Source organism: Cheilinus undulatus, linkage group 24 (assembly GCF_018320785.1).
Source record: "Cheilinus undulatus linkage group 24, ASM1832078v1, whole genome shotgun sequence".
In the NCBI taxonomy this organism is placed as follows: Eukaryota; Metazoa; Chordata; class Actinopteri; order Labriformes; family Labridae; genus Cheilinus; species Cheilinus undulatus.
The window spans coordinates 21441475-21458727 of record NC_054888.1 but is presented as its reverse complement, the minus strand read 5'-3'; the positions used below and the strand labels follow the sequence as shown (position 1 = coordinate 21458727).

The window sequence follows — 17253 nt, the reverse complement described above, 5'->3', positions numbered from 1 at the left end:
ACTGAGCAAGGTGGAGGCCATTCTGAGAAACATGGATCATCCACTTCATATCTCCCTCAATGAGCAAAGAAACAACGGTGGTGGACAGCTCCTATCCCTGTACTGCAGGACAGAAAGATTTAGAAAATCTTTCATACCATCAGCAATTAGATTGTATAATTCTAAAGTAAACAGATGAGACTCCCAGACGATTGAATTTCCCTTCAGGGATAAATAAAGTTCTTGTATTGTATTGTATTGTATTGCTTGTGAATGTGGAATCTCAAATACACTTTGAGGGATTTTTTTTCAAAAGTTGACCTCCTTAAGTCAGAGTGGACATTTATGCGATGGTCAGAGGGCTTCCAGGCTTCTTAAGGGCCCCAGCCAACTGTGTGTCTGGGTCATTGGTACCCTTTTTCCCCCAGTGTTACACCCATGGCTGCTAGCTCTAGTAATTGGCATATTTTAGCATAAATACTGGTTCACACCAAGTATGCATAAAAATTTTAGCCCTACTCAGTTTCTTTTTCTTGGCCGTGTCTTAAAAGCTGGGAGATTCAATCATGAGATTGTGATTGAGTATCTGTTTACGTACCACTGGGCAGGCTGAGGTACTGTCCCATCTCTCTGGGCTCATCTTTTATGACCTTTGGCTTCACGTCTTCTTGACTTCGTTCCTACAGAAACAGAAGATGAAAGCCAGTCTAAATAAACACGATAAACACATATTTACATTATTTAGATCTGTTTTATACTTACTGTGTGTTTCCATGCTCTGTGTGGAGGTGCGGGGCTTAATATGAGAGGCGGGCCTTCCTGAGGCTGAGGATCTAATCTTTGATGACCCACATCGGGCTCCTCCTGTTTCACCAAGATGGCTGAAAGGTCCTGGCTGAAGTTCCATTCAAATTCTACAGAAAAAGAAGGAAAAAAATCAGTGTTAACATATTTAAAAGATTGGCTTACATAGTTGCATACAAGATTAACATCAGGGTTGCATATAAGTGGACAAACATGTTAGAATATGATAAAATTATCTGCAGGAAATGCCTCACTATCTTTTTTTGCAGCTCCCAATTCCAGCACAATCACATGATGATAAAGTCTGCAATATTAAAGCATGCCAAGAGATTTTTCTGTGATAAAACAGCCAAATTAAGTCCCTTAACCAAGCCGTCTATCCTTGGGCAGGCTTTGCTGTAGGTCTTCCAATGGGAAGTAACTGGTAGCTTATAAATCACACGTTCAAAGCGCTTCCCCAAACATTTGAGCACTTCCTGACAGAGCTGGTTATTATGGACTGCTGGACGGCGGCGCTCTGGCAACTGTGGTGCATAATTTGTCTGAGTGTATCAAGCCTGAAATAAAAGATGGGCTGAACCAGCAAATCATCATCTGTATCAGGAGAAGAGAGCCAGCTTTTGGCTCTGAAATCTGCACACAGTTTGAATATTTAAGCCTTATTCACCAAATCAAGAGAGGCAGTTCTTTCTAGCATCATCTCAACGTCAGTCTTGTATTGTTTAGTCTATAGAAAGTATTTTAGGTGCGCAAGTGCCTCTGCAGGAGAGTTAGTCACTGCCACTCCCGTGAAGTTTGTGTCCGAGTGGGTTAGAAGATGAAAAGCCTCCAATCGTCTCTGCCACCAACCCTGGTAAACCTCTTTAAATGACCTCTCATGAACCAAAGCACATGAGGATTTATGTTCCTTTTTTCTGCTGACACCATTACAATTCTCCCCCGACAGTAAACCAGAAGAAAGAGTGCACAAATAAATGTAGTCAGCTGTCAGGGATAAATCTGACATGCATAACATGGACCCACGTGTCTTTCATTCAATCCTCTGAGAAAATGCTTCTACACACAGACAGTATGGATGCTTTAAATTAAGAGCAAAAGGGAAGCTTTTGATTATTTGGGGCTATGAAAGAAAAGCTGAAGAGAGACAGGAAACATGGAAAAAGAGAGAAGGGGAAGGCATGCACCAAAACAGCGCCTGGATTGGGCCCACAACCAGCGCCTTGATGATTCCAGCTCCTCTATCAATTGAGCCAAACCAGCACCTGGAAGCCTCTGTTTTTATCCTGAAATGTTTAAATCTTTTTCTCCCCTGCTGAAGAGAATCTTGCTTGAGTATGTGTGGTCTGTCTGCAGCTCTGTCTAGGCTGTGCACTGTTAATTCTGACTAGCTATTTAAAATTTTGTCTTAGTTTTTAGATTGAAAAGCTCTTCAGTTTTCACCACATTTCTGTCTGTATAGTTTAAGCCTGGATTTAGTAAACAAAAACCCCAAAACATTTTAGTCAAAGGCTTCTAGGGCAGCTGCCGAGAAGCATCCCCACAGCATGATGCTGCCACCACCTTACTTTACAGTGGGGATGGTGTTTTTGGCGTCTTGCTTGAAAGCCAAAAAGCTCCATTTTTGTCTCACCAGACCAAAATAACTTTCTTCTACTTGACAGTGGAGTTTTCCACATGCCTTTTGGTAAACTGTAGTCAAGATTTATTCTGAGTTTTCTTTAACAGTGGCTAACTCCATCAGAGTAGTCATAGCTGTCTTCGTGGACTCTCACTAGTCTCCTTCTTGCACAATCACTCGGTTTGTGAGGACAGACTGATCTAGGCAGATTTATGCATGTGCTACATTCCTTCCATTTGTTGATAATGGGTTTAACTGAACTCCAAGGGTCATTCAGTGCCTTGGAAATGTTTTTTTTTATCCATCCCCTCACTTGTACTTTTCAATAAACTTTTCTCTGAGCTGCTTGGAGTGTTCTTTTGTCTTCATGCTGTAATGGTAGCCAGGAATACTGTTTACACAGTGACTGCACCTTCCAGACACAGGTGTCTTTACACTACAATCACTGCACTCGAGTGATCCCTATTTCACTAACTGTGAGACTACTAGCACCAATTGGCTGTGTCTCTGTTAAATTAGGTCAGTCACTTTAATGGGGGTGAATATTTATGCAGTCACTTATTTTACATTACAGATTTTTGTTTAATTGACATTACTTTGTAGAAATTTATTTCACTTTGACTTTAAAGAGGGCTTTTTTTTTGTCATTTTTATGACAAAAAAGTCAAATTATAGTGACCATGATTGATTTTTAAAATCAATAAAAGGGTAAAACATCTACGGGATGAATACTTTTAATAGGCACTGTATAGCATCTTTAAACACAGGCAGTGGTGCTGCTGCTAAAAACTAACATACATTATTAAGGCATTTATAATAAACTCAATACACAGCAGTTTTTGCAAGCCAATAATTTAAGAGATACTGTGGACATTTTTAACCTTGCAAAGCAGATGGATACGCCTGTTTCCGTGTTTCTCACTGGTGAATCCATCTTGCAAAGCTCCTGCCTGAACAGTTTAGGCCCGGTTAGAAAGTGACAGGACCAATCAGCGACGAGGGGCAGTGCCTTCGGGTGCGGTGGAGTTGTGAAGTAAGCAAGACATTAGCTTGGATGCTGCTAAAGCACCAGTTTTATCGGAACTCGACAACTTTTCTTTGTGAAAAGAAGAAAAAAAGGATGGCACTGAGTTGTTTTCTTTTTTAAGAATTTTTTTTGGGCCTTTTCATGCCTTTATTTGATAGAGGAAGGACAGTGGATAGACTCGGAAACAGGGAAGAGAGTGGGAAGGGATAAAGGGCCACAGGCCGGATTCAAACCCCGGGCCACCTGCATACATGGGTAGCGCCTTAAACCACTCGACCATCTGCGCGCCCAAGTTCTTTTCTTCTAAAAAACGACAAAAGTCTTGTACTGGCATGTCTACAGTCACCATGGCTCTGTAGCTGTGCACACGCACCGCGGTAGCGGCTACAACGTCACGTGTTTTGTTGCTCTGATTGGCCCGTAAAGATATGACAGACAGAACGTTCACCCAATCACCCTCTGAGTTTTTTTTCAAAGCCTCCACCCTTTCCCAAACACTGTCTATGATTGGTTTACCAGATGGTGAAACAAATCCATCTGGAGTGCCCGGTTAGGACATTTTAAAATACTCTGTAAACTGTTGGAAATATTTTAGGTGATATAAACAAAAATATATACAGCATACGTTTTGTCATTTTTCTTATTTAGAAATGTTTGTGCAAAAAATCGAACTATCATACCTTTAAGTGAGCAATATATTTACATGCAACGATAAAATTGCTGAATTTTTGTGGTAGATGTGCCAAATGATGATATGCAATAAAGATGTGCACAATAACAGACAGTCTCTTTTATTTTGTTGATATTTCTTTTGTATTCTTATGACCACAATTCTATTTTTTCTAATAGGTGCAACTGTCACAACTTCCAAAGTATCCTATGGCGCAAAATACAATAAATGCCCACATACTGTAGTTTTTATTTGCACTGAATGAGTTGTTTTATGATTTACTGACAGATGAGTCCACCAGGATTGAAAGTTAACAGGATATGTTTTCAATTAAGGCCTTTTAAAGGTGAGCTAAGCAGTCTTTGCTCCAGGGAATCCTCATTAGGTGAAACATTTAAACTTTATATTTAATTTAAAAAGTGAACTGTCTTACATAACTTTTAGTGGTGAAAAGTTACAAAACAGTGTAGCAGCAGTTAGAAAGAGTACTATTAGTACTATTTGCCTTTTTTTCCATATTAAAATGAATGTAAAAACCTGGACACACACTTTGATCTTTATCACGGCGCTCTCACACTAACAGGCTCCTGTGGTGAGTGGAAAGAAAGCGGCAGCAGTTTAATGAGACGAGAGCTGCGTCATTTTAATCACCTCCTGGTTTCCTAGCAACGTTTGGACGGTTCAAACGCTCTGAAGTTTAAAGGACGAGTGTGTGCCGGGAAGAAACCCGACTCTTCATCCTGTGCAATGCTGCACACACGGACGCTCCATCCTTAAAAACAAATCCCTGCAGCCTCTCTCTGGTATCTGACGCAACAAAAAGCCAACATCTGCAAACACAGGACTTCAATCTCTGCTGTGTTTTAAAGGAATAACTGACCTCAAGATTTAAAAGGCCTCTGGAATTTCTTACATAAATTAAGCCTAAGAGTATCAGTTGTATTGAGTCCAATTTTTGGTTAACTAAACCCGACAGCTGCAGCCTAATGACACCAAATGGCAACAAAAATCATCCAGGATTTGGATTTGTAGAATGGAAACTGTGAAAGTCTTTGGCTCCAGTACCTACATAGGTAGCTAGTGCATCAGTCACTTATGGTTTTGGCGCAGTTTTGCAGCAAAACAGCAACAAAACAAGATTATTTCAGCCATCTAACCATGTGGTTCTTCTCTTGCATGTAATATCCCCATCTAATTTCCAAACAATTTCAACCAATCAGATTTATTTCATGAAAAATTACTGTAGTCTGGGCCAGAGAAGGCTTAAACTGGGAAGCGGAGCCAGGCTGAGGTGCAGGATGCAGGATGGGGATGAAATTTACTAACACAGCTCCAACTTTCCTCGCACACAAAAGCTTCTATCAGCCTTTTAAATCTTGCCTCGTCTCAAAAACAATCAACCACACTTTTGCAAAATAGCTGACATATTTAGTTTGCCTCCCAGTGTTGGCATAGCATGAAAAAACACAGCTGCAGCTGATTAGATAATGATGTGGACATCTGTTTAAAACCAGATATTAAAGGAGACAGAAAAATACAACAATTACTGTCAAATATATCAAGCCAGGAGTTAAGCCATATTTTGTAGCATTCACTCTCTCAGTGGAATAAAGGTGCGCTCTTAAAATCTGCACATTTAGCCCTATATCAGTATGGTGACCAGAATCTTCCAGGAAAGCCACACATGGTAGTAGGATTTCCCCTTGATTTAAGATTCTAGGATGTTCCACAATTACGACATCCTCTGTAGAAATTAAAAACCTCTCCTAATGAGGGTCCTGTTGTTAGCCCGAGCCTCGTTAAGCCCCCTACCCTCATTAAGACTGCTGGACCTGATTGGATGACCTCTGCCACCGTTTCTTAACGAAGAACAGAAGGCAGTGCATAGAGAGGCGGTACTACACATTAGTGGCTGGACTACTAAAGCATGGCACAGACTAGCGACTGTTTCAGACTGGCTGCTTGGCTTTCACACTAGGTATAGTGGAACCACACCAGAAAGGATTAGAAGTGAAGGGAGTTTCTCCAAAGAAATGCTAAACAGGGCTTTTACTTTCAAAAGCACAAACCAGAATGGTACTCATACTGTGTTTACCTTTCTACTGTACCATCCACCCCCTTTTACCCCCCTTTAAAGTGACTGATAATTAAGTCTCAAGTGATTTTAGTACAAAGATACCTGTGTCTGCATGGTATTCCTGGCTTCCATTACACCATGTAGACAAAAGAACACTACAAGCAACTCAGAGAAAAGGTTGCATATCACTAAAAACACACCATCCCCACTGTGAAGCACGGTGGTGGCAGCATCATGCTGTGGGGATGCTTCTCAGCAGCCAGGCTTGTAAAGGTGGAGGGTAAAATGAATGCGGAACCTGGGGGACCATCTCATTCAATCTGCAAGGGAACTATGGCTTGGGAGAACATTTATTTACAATGACCGGAAGCAGACAGCGAAACCTACACAGATATGGTTTAAAGACAACAAGTTGCAATGTTCTGGAGTGGCCGTGTCAAAGCCCAGACCTCAATCCAATAGAGGGTTTGTGGCTGGACTTGAAAAGAGCTGCTCATGCCTGATCCCTGTGAAACCTGATAGAGCTTGAGCAGTTTAGCAGAGAAGAATTGAGGAAAATCGTCCAGATGTGCAAGCCTGATTGAGACACACACAGACTCAGTGGTGACTACTAAATACTGACTTGAAGGGGTTGCTTATTTACATTGCATGTTTTTATTGACAGTACTTTATAGAAATCTGTTTTCACTTTGACACTGAGGAGTTATTTTGTCATTCTTCTGTTTGTAAAAAGTGAAATTATATTGACCATGACTGATTTGTAAAATCAGTTAAAATTGTAAAAAACCCAAGAGGTTGACTACTTTTATAGGCATTACACGGACTAAGAGGATGTGATTTACAGACATGCTGCAGCTTCACCTCTAAAGCTTTTGGACACTGTCTACTACTCCGCTCTTAGCTTTATAACAGGTGACGGATACGGCACACATCATCACCCAAGCCCATAGAACACCCTCCAACAAACTCTAAAGATTGAAGTTCATTGCAACAGTTTGTGACTATGTATTTTTGTCCTTTAAGATTGTGTAGATGTAGTTTCTTCTGTTGTGAGGTGCTAGTAATCTTGATGGCAATGGATATGAGGGAAACCTTTTGAGAGAAAAATGAAGGACTGATTTAAATTAAACTGAATTGAATTGGTAGTGATTTCAGTCCAGCTCATCTCTTGGTCAGCGTGACTGTGCTTTGATTTGCACACATTGTATAAAAACTTGAATTGTTGCAACAAAGCCACAGGCTTCAAGGTGAAACTGCAGAAAAATGTTGCTTTTGAACAGAGCTTAGCTTCAATTTAATTCTAGATACGATCTTGTATTTTATAGCGTTGTCCAATGCGAAAGCCTGATTTCCCCTACTTTTCCATACTATTTTCTGTGCTTGTATCTTAAAACTTTCAGCATGTGCATCTGGTAAACCGAGGTCGTATCAGCGAGCTAACGGCTAATGACCACACAGCTTCTGGCGGTCGTAGCGGGGCGCTAACAGAGAAGAGGAGGTGACTGTGTTTGATCTCAGTGGGACAGAGGGAGCTTTAAAACAATGCATGGAGCCGCACAGCAGGAGAGGAAGTAGCACACGGTTTCTCTGCGACTGAACACGACTGACGAGGGCGCAGACTTCAGGCTGAGAGAGGGCGAGAGAGTGGAGAGTAAAAGCTGAAGGGAAAGTTCAAATCAAGTTTTTACAACATGTAATCTGTTGAGTGAAAGCCATAACTCAGATAAAGCAACATGTCAAAACTTACTCATCAAAAACATTCAGAGTTTCCAATGCTGAAATTATGTAGCAGTAAAAATTTTACAAGCTTACAATCCCTGGACAATTACCAAGCAGAGAAACGATAAACTTGCCCTCAGACTGCAGACTTCCAGGGGAGAAAAGCCAGAAAGTCTGGTGCTTTTTGGTTATCTCATAACTTATTTGGATATTTATACCACCCAAGCACAATATCAACAGGTTACTGCAATATTTCCATGCATATCTGATACTCAGATGGACCACCCAGGTATTCTTAAAGCCACCCAGGTATATTTGCCCGCTTTTTTCTTGTTTTTAACTTTCTTTAATCCACATCTATGAGAAAGAATACGTGCATTAGAGAAATGTTTGCTGCTAAACAGGTTAAATCTGAAGCTTCTGCTGTTGTTTAAACAGTTTTTCTTCAGTTTCTTGCTGCCGGTGACTGCAGTTTATGGGTTTTTTCATCAACACTAAGCACCAACACAGAGAGAGATTGCTTGGTGCAATAGGTGAATATTGAGTGAAAATAAAGCTCATAAACACTCCACTGTAAAAACATTTTAACAGACAAATATAATGGTTCATTTGTGCGGCGGTGCTCTAAAGCAGATGTAAAACCAGTGGAAAGTTTCAGTCAGGCTTTATGGAGCTGTCTTATATAAATTGCATTCTGGATAACACTCAACAGTAGAAGCCGGGATAAAGCCAGATGAATATTTGATGATAAGTCAGCGTGTGTTTAACACATGTGGACTTAAAAAGACAGCTGCACAACTACACATGAGGATGACACTGGATATTAGGGATGCCCCTGTGAGGATTTTTGCTGCTGATCACCTGTGACTTTTGATATAAGCACTGGTTTCGCCATTTGTCAGTCTACTTAGCTTTGCAGTACACTGGACCCTCCTGCAGCAGAGCACAGACAGCATATCATTCTTCCTAGGACTGTTATTTATGATGTGAAATGAGAAAACACAGGACATTATATGTGAGAGATGCTTCTGCTTTCTTAGGGTGGTGATGCATTAGCAAAAACATGCACTACACATTTAAATATGACCCTAATCATGTGAAATTTGATGCAATAAGAAGTTTCATATAAGAGTTACAGTGACTTCCTGTGAAATGGCGAGATAAAGAATTGCTTATCAATAAAGACAGGGCCTAATCCTGTCAGTTCCTGTTGCCAAATTTAACTTTTTGATATGTAGAAAAGCAGACCTTGATCTTACATGTGAAATTTGAAGGCAATCAGATATTTGGTATGAGAGTTGCTCATACTTCCTGTCAAATTGGTGAGATATCGAAAAGCTCGCCAGAGAGACATCCTTCAATGAAACATGTCTGTGTTTGGCCAATTATTGAGGCTTTTCTTTCAAAATCACAGCTCAATAGGTTAAACTCAATAAGAGGAATGACTGACAGATATGACCCATTGGTGTCACTTCCTGTTGCCAGTAGAGGGTGCTATGACGAGATGTTTGCATGTGAGTGTATTCAGTGCATAGACTGGACAAACCATGACGTCAGTTGTCTGCTTGCAGTAGGCAGACTCAAACGGCTCTTGAAGCCAATCGGTGGAGGCTTCCATATTGAAGGTCCGCCCATTAAGCGTGACTTCCTGTCAGCCTGCCAGCTAGCATTCTGGTTGACAGAAACGGAGCCTCCGCCTGCCAAACTATCTGTCAATCAAATGAGACGTGCCAATCAGCTTTCATCCTAAATATAATCCAAACGATTGTGGTACAAAAAAATTCACCCCCCGTACAGTGGGAGCACAATAAGACACTAGCTAATGACACACATTTGGTGTTTTGAACCAGGCTGTAAACCAGTTCATTTCTAGTGTCAAAACCGGCTGTTCAACATGTGTCCAGACGGGACTTTCGGTGTTCCTGCAGCCAGCCTCAAGTGGACACTTGCGGTATAGCAATTTTTTTTTGTACTTCTGCATTGGCTTCATTTTTTAGGACCAGAGGTTGTAGCTTGGTTCAGTGTGATACTGTTGCCTCACAAAAAGAGCAGAAGATCACAGAATATTGTTTACTAAAGTTATAACAGGCCAAAGTCATTCGTCACCATCAAAAATACCTTATTTTGAAATAGTGATGAAGCTTGAGGACTTCCTGTTGGGATTCAAGCAAGAGGCCTTTCTGTCAGCCTCATGATGACCCATATTCAGACCAAAAATCATAGGCCTGGGCTGGATGGTGTGTGGGGGCTGAATATTTAACCCCTTAATGTCTGTTGTATCATATTTGATACATACTTTTATGATACCTCTTTCCAATCAATATGATTATAAATGCCAAAAAATCTTCCTAGTACAATGTGATAAATGATGAAAATGTTCTCAAGTGGATTATCAGTTACCAAAAACACCTAATGTATCAAATGAGATACAAAAAATATATCTGTTAAATTTTATGGAAATTAATCTAAATTTTTGGGATTTCATTAGAAAGTGAAATAAACATTTCAGTTCCAAAAAATTAGAATTTTCTGGCAATAATTCATGTTTTCAGGCTTTAAGGGGTTAATTGGAATATTCAAAAAATCAAAAGTGGAGTTGTTCAACTGGCCCAAGGGGGCGCTGTGACAAGGTAAAGATATTGATGCATGAATGTATTCAGGACTTATGTGTGATCATCCCTGAGAAGCTTGGTGCTAATTGGCATTAGCATTATAAAGTAAGAAGGCATTATTGGTGTATTTTCACTGCAAAAAAAAATGTACAAAAAAGTGTTCAAGTATGGGCTTCAGTCTCAACACCAATCTATGGTGAAAAGTCACAGTTTGTACAGGTTTGGATCTCAAGGTTGTCTAGTTTGAATAAAAAAAATCTGGAGTCAACCAGATGAGACCCTTTGGAGTAGTTCATTAAAATATGAAACTTGTGAACTGCCCAAAAAACGCCAAAAATTGATCATTAGGCTGTAGAGGATGGTCCCAATAGACTTTTTTTTTCTCATCATGACACATATGTGTCCCTACATAATGGACTGTCAAACTTCTTATCTTTTTATCTCATACTGTGACCTTTTTCAACTCCTAACTTTGATTTGTAATCCCATATTTTGACCTTTTAAGTCATGATTTTGTATTTTATCTCATATTTTGACCTTTAAAGTCATGTTGCTTACTTTTATTTCATATATTTGCCCTTTGAAAACATTATTTTAACTTTTGATTTTGTGTTCTGACCTTTTTAACTCATTTTTAGATTAGATTTTGAGCCTGAGTGTCACCTGTGAAAATAAGGTTGAGAGTTTATGGTTAAATCTTGACCCTGTTGGGCCCTCAGGTTAGACCTAAATTCAGATTTTGGCCCCTGCTGTGGTTGAGTTTGACACCCCTGATTTAAATATTAAAAATCATTTGAAACTATCCTTGAATCAGTGGTCTCCATCCAACTCATTTAAATTAGTTAACATATAAAAATGGTCTCCTGCAGCAGTTCTGTTCTGGTCTAGCCTCAGGAACCACTACTACCTCCTGAAATTCTAAAAAAATCAACAACTCAAATGTTTTTAATGAAAAATAGTGCAGTTTGGACCTGAGATGGAGAAACAGAACCATGTTCTTCAAATAAAAGCACATCTTAAAATAAAAGCACACCTGTAAACAGCCATGCATCCTGCTTTTGAGCCAAGGGTCTAGTTTGTGTTATAATAGTCTAACGTTACATTCCAGCTGCAGCATCCATGTTTGGTTCTGACTGATTAGAGGGATTCTCACTTATCTAACAGTGATTTATTCAGTCCGACTTGATTGTATTTTCTCCGAGGAGGGGAGAGCGATCTAAATAAATATTGTGGTTCAAAACAATACACAAGCCAGACAGTTGTTTTTAAATGCGAGCCAGACTTTGCTTTTTTCCGATGCAGTATTTTGGCAAAACATGTAATTTGATATTCAAACCAATAAAGTGGATTTAATTGGATTAAGGCTGAAGGAGACGGAGAGGCAGAGAGATAGAAAACAAGAGAAAGAGCAAGAGAGGGAGAGATAACCTGACAGAGGAGAGAAAGAGAGTTTCCGCTGGCCTCGGCTAAAGCTGCAGACTCAAAACCATATGCCTGTCATAGCTGTGTGTGTGTGTGTGTGTGGGTGTGTGTTAGTGTGTGTTAGGTGGGCAGGGCTTAGCTGGAGGAAAAACTGCTCAGACTGGGAACCTGCTGCTCAGACGGCAGGATCCCCGGGACAAACGGAGATCAGACAGACAGACAGAAACAAAGAGAGCAGACAGGAGGAGGTAATAAAGGAGATAAGTTAGGAGGAGAGAGGCCGGGAGAACTGCAGAGACAAAGTGTTTTTATATCAGCCTGCAGGAGACACCGATGCTGCTGCAGGCTCCTCTTTAATAGGATCAGAGAGGGAGGCTTACTAACAAACCCACTGGTCCATCTTACTTAACATTCAGCCCGCATGATCAGAGAAGATTATGCAATGTGTGCTAACACGGTTCGATATCCTGATAACTTGAAGATTAGAGAATCAAGAACCCATCATTATTGGCTGATTTTCATTAAAATGCACATTCAGATGAATGCTTCTGGTCACTGATCATTGCCACCAATAACCTTTGGTTAATTTATGCCATGATAATGCAATGTATTCTATTCCTGGCTACCATTACACCATGAAGACAAAGGAACGCCCCAAGACACTCGGAGAAAAGCTTATTGAAAACTGTAAGTCAAGAGATGGATAGCAAAAAAAAATGTCCAAGTCACTGAACACCCCCCAGAGTTCAGTTAAATCCATCATGAAGAAATAGAAGGAGTACGTCACATGTGTAAATCTGTGTAAGTGAGCATGCAAGAAGGAGACTAGTGAGAGAGGCCACCGAGACACCTATGACTACTCTGAAGGAGTTCCAAGCTTCAGCAGCTGAGATGGGAGAGACTCTGCAGACATCAACTGCTGACCGGGTTTGACCATTTAAAGCTTTATGGCAGAGAGGCAAAGAGGAAGACACCGTTGAGGAAAACTTATTAACCCTCAGGCCCTCCTAGAGCCCTTTCAGGGCTTTTTGATTGTATTTTTGCTCTTACTTTGGCAGTTATAATGCTAAGATAGATGTTCATTTTTTTATGAATTTTTGAAATTTCATTATCCACACTGTGTCAGAATTTTCCACTGTGTAGGCAAAAAAACTCACACTCTCCCCCCTAAAGCCCTTTTAGGCTTCATTGACTACCATTAAAACCACTTATTTTCATTCTACTGCCACTGCAATACAGAAATAAGAAATCCTGTTAATTCCTCTGTAATTCAGTCATTCAGAGGTAAAAATATTTGCACACCTAAAAAATGCCGCCAAATTTTGCCATTTTTCAGAGTTTGCAGAGAGGAATTGTGGGAGATAATGACCTCATTTGAACTGATAGGATATATCAGTGACTGTAGGCCAGTGGAATTAATTATTTCAACTAAAACTACTTTGGGTGTTTTCTATGGATGTCAGAGTCTGGTGAGAAATTAAAATTATGAAAATGAATTCACATTTGCTGTACCTGATGAGGACAACAGTTAAGGACCAAAAATTAGAAAAAAAAAAGTTTTTTCTTCCATGTTTAATATTTCTAAATATATCCAATGTCCTAAAATGGCTTTAAGAGGGAGACTGTGATTTAAAAAAAAAAAATTATTACACAAAACTTAATAGTACATCAAAATCAGTGTTGCTGTTAATCATTGACATATCCCAGACCGATAATCCCTGCACAAAAAAAAATTTGCTTTGCATTTTTCAAATAGAAAATAATTCATTTTTTGTGTCCGAAAATGTGTCATTATGTAAATAAACTGTCATTTATAGGGTTCAAATTATGAAAAACAATTCACATCTGCTATACATGACGAGGACTGGAGTTGAGGATCAAAAATTTAAATTAAAAAAATTCATTCATTTTTAATACTTTTCAATATATCCAATGTCCTAAAAGGGCTTTAAGAGGGAGAGTGTGATTTTTTTAAAGGAGCGCCTGAGGGTTAAATCTTGGCTAGACTTTGCTAAAAGGCGTGTGAGAGACTCCATGGTCAAGTGGAAGAAAGTTCTTTGGTCTGATGAGACCATAGTTGAGCTTTTTGGCCATCAGACAAGACTCCAAACACACCATCCCTGCTGTGAAACACACTGGGGGCAGCATCATGCTGTGGGGATGCTTCTCAACAGCTGGCCCTGGTAGGCTTGGAAAGGTATAAAGTAAAATGAATGTACAAAATATAGGAGGACAATCTTATTCAGTCTGCAAGAGAACTACAGCTTCAGAGAAGATTTATTTTCCAGTAAGACAATGACCCGAAGCATACAATGAAAGCTGTGGCCGAGTAAAAGCCCAGACCTCAATCCAGTAGAGAATTTGTGGCCAGACTTAAAAAGGGCTGATCACACATGATCTCCATGCAACCTGACAGAGCTTGAGCAGTTTTGCAAAGAAGAATGGAGTAAAATTGCAGTGTCCAGATGTGCAAGCCTGATTGAGACCTATGCACACAGACTCAGAGGTGTGACTGCAGACAAAGGTGACTCTACTAAAGACTGACATGAAGGAAGTGAATATTTATGCAGTCACTTATTCTACATTCAATTGACATTACTGTGTAGAAATCTTGTCATTAAAGAGGTTTATTGTAATCTTTTAGTTGTCAAAAAGTCACATGATATTGACCATTGACCTTTTTATAGGCACTTTATTTGTGTAATTCAGAAATAGGCTGAATAGTGCCTCACTATCAAAGAGCTGCATTTCTCTTTAAGAAGGCCTTAAGACCAGATATCACTAAAGTGATAATCCATCATAGATACAGAGAAAGAAAAATATTCTGTCGTATTTCTAAATGATTTATTTCAAAAACAGAAAAATTGAATCTGATTAGAGATTATCAGAGCCAAAAAAATAAAGCACAAAAATGCTGTTTTTGGACTGAATCATCCCACATACCACACGACAGAGCCAATCACAGTTAATACTCTCACACAGACAGAATCAGACTGCGTGTAAAAAGTCAGGCAAAAACTGAGCCGAGTAGATAACGAGGGAACAGCCGGGCTGCTAAAGCACCAGACCAAACATCAGCAGCAAAGATTCTGGCCATAAATGTATCCAAAAAGCATAAACTAAAGAAAGAAAACTACAGAAAGAGGAAAGGATGATCCTAAAATTTGTGAATTTTATGACGACCTACCAGAGTCTTGGTCCATTTTGATTGACAGGGCTGGGCTCTGGGGGGCGGAGTCTTCACTGAGAGAGTAGCTGTGCTCTGCTTGAATATCTGTGACATTCAAATCTTCTATTAGACATGTCATACACGTTAAATACTACCTGTTAATCAGATGTGCATCACATAAAGAATATAAAAGAAGGGCATCCTCAAGTTTCTCACAGCTTGCACTAGTATTTGATTTGTTTTGTTATTTTCTCTTTAGAAGGCTTTATAAGAGAGATAAAATGAATGTGTTTGAGGCTAGAGCCAGACATTTGTAGCAGTGTTAGTTTTGTTGACTAAATATATGACTAAAAATGTTCGTCAACAGCCTTTTTTCCACAACAAAAACTAGACTAAAACTGACAAAAAAACACGTATTTTTTGTCAAAAATGACCAAAACTAGACTAAAATGTAACGTAGTTTTCGTCTGACATTCAAAATCTGTGATATTTCTCCAATGTGGGTAAATCTGTCAAAATGCAATGCATCTGTTGTTATTCTGCCTCTCAGCTGTAGAAAGCAGGGACCCCAGCTTTGGCAGAGTGAAGAGAACACACTACCATGATTTGGTACCAGATTTAAGCAAGAGAATAAATGCTCGGACTAAAAGTAAAGACTAAAATGTGAGGACTTTTTATGGACTAAAACTAGACTAATATGTTTTGAGTTTTCGGCAACTAAAACAAGACTAAAACTAAAAAGGACAGAAAAGATTAAAATGTGACTAAAACTAAAATGCATTTAATTTAAAGACTAAAACTAAGACTAAAATTGAAAATAGCTGCCAAAATTTACACTGATGTGTAGAAGATGGTACCTGCTGAAGTGGGTGTACTTTTCACAGAAACCTGAAAAATATGACCCAGCCTCCTCTCTGATTGGCTTACCCTGATAAAGATAGATAACCGTGCTGATTTTTGGCCACCTCCCAGCCCAGCTGATGGCCACTCCCACAGACTGTTCATCTAAGACGCTGTCTATTTCAGAACAGAAGTACTGTAATTCACCGGTAGAACGTTTAAAACTACTGCTGGTAGTTTTTGGGTCCACTAAATCAGCTCCACCAGCCGACTTCACTCATAAAGGACTGAAGCGTTACCGGAGAGGCCGTGAAGCAGATGCTACCCTATTATGATCCAAGGACTAAATGATGGAACTATGCTAGGCTCAAGTTAAAAGACACACCAGATTGCTGGAAATACAAATCTGAGGAAAGGCTACTTGTTGCTTTATGGTCATGTGACAAAGTGCAATAGTGTTTGGACAGAACATATGATAATAACAAGACTAGGTCAAAACCTAACCGCAGCTATCTGGGATGCTTGCTTAGATACTAGGCTGAATTGTGAGTTTTGGCAGAGTGAAGTGAGGACAGGGGAGAGGAGTAGCTCCGCCTAACCCCACAACATGGTAACCACAGCACAGAGCTAATCTGACACACCAGAAAGACCGTGCCATATACCTACTAGGGCTGGGAAATTAATCAAAAATTAGATTAAACCGGCGCAATTTAAAAATCACAGAAGGTGCAATGTTTCTTTAACCTGAAATTTGCGTCAACATACCAATTTTAAAACTTTTTGCTGCAGAGACGTTATATATTACTTATCATGCAATCATCCAAGTGGCCGTTTTTTAGAATAATCAACAAAAATCCTATTTTTTTTTTGTACGTTTTTCTTACTAAGTATGAGAATGACATAAAAATTTTATGACTCCCTTCAATACAACAATTCCTATCCAATTTGCAATACAAGTCGATATCATCACAGTTAGATATTTGTGTGATAATAATAATATTGTGCTACCTGTAATATAGAATGCCTCATTGCTTGTGTTTGTTGCAAATTACATAAGATTAGATAAGAATTAGATTATTTTCCCAAATTGTACCTAATACCTCCTGCACGGATTTCTTTCACATTAATCTGGAAAAGCTCTTGTAGAAAGCGTTTGGGACAGGACAGGACTTTTCAAAAAATTCTTGGAAGGTGATTGGAGGAAAATTCTGTCTGTCACATTAGTGATGGGCCAATCAGAGCGACAGCACAAAGTAAGATTCTACGCATGCAATTTCCTGAGCAGACAGGCTCCCTCTGTTGTAGTTGTGAAAAGT

The 17253-nt window shown here is 39.5% G+C and overlaps 1 protein-coding gene across 2 annotated transcripts in view; it reads right to left on the bottom strand.

The window, feature by feature from the left end:
• Window positions 1-17253, bottom strand: part of creb3l1 (cAMP responsive element binding protein 3-like 1) — a 62406-nt gene that overhangs the window by 20664 nt on the left and 24489 nt on the right. The window contains exons 3-5 of one of the 2 annotated variants that reach the window (XM_041781512.1): window positions 15116-15202; window positions 742-893; window positions 578-659 (exon numbers count right to left, since the gene is read on the bottom strand). In XM_041781512.1, coding sequence (XP_041637446.1) covers window positions 578-659; window positions 742-893; window positions 15116-15202 — 321 coding nt within the window. The remainder of the gene's footprint in view (window positions 1-577; window positions 660-741; window positions 894-15115; window positions 15203-17253) is intronic. The other variant, XM_041781513.1, reaches the window with a different exon arrangement.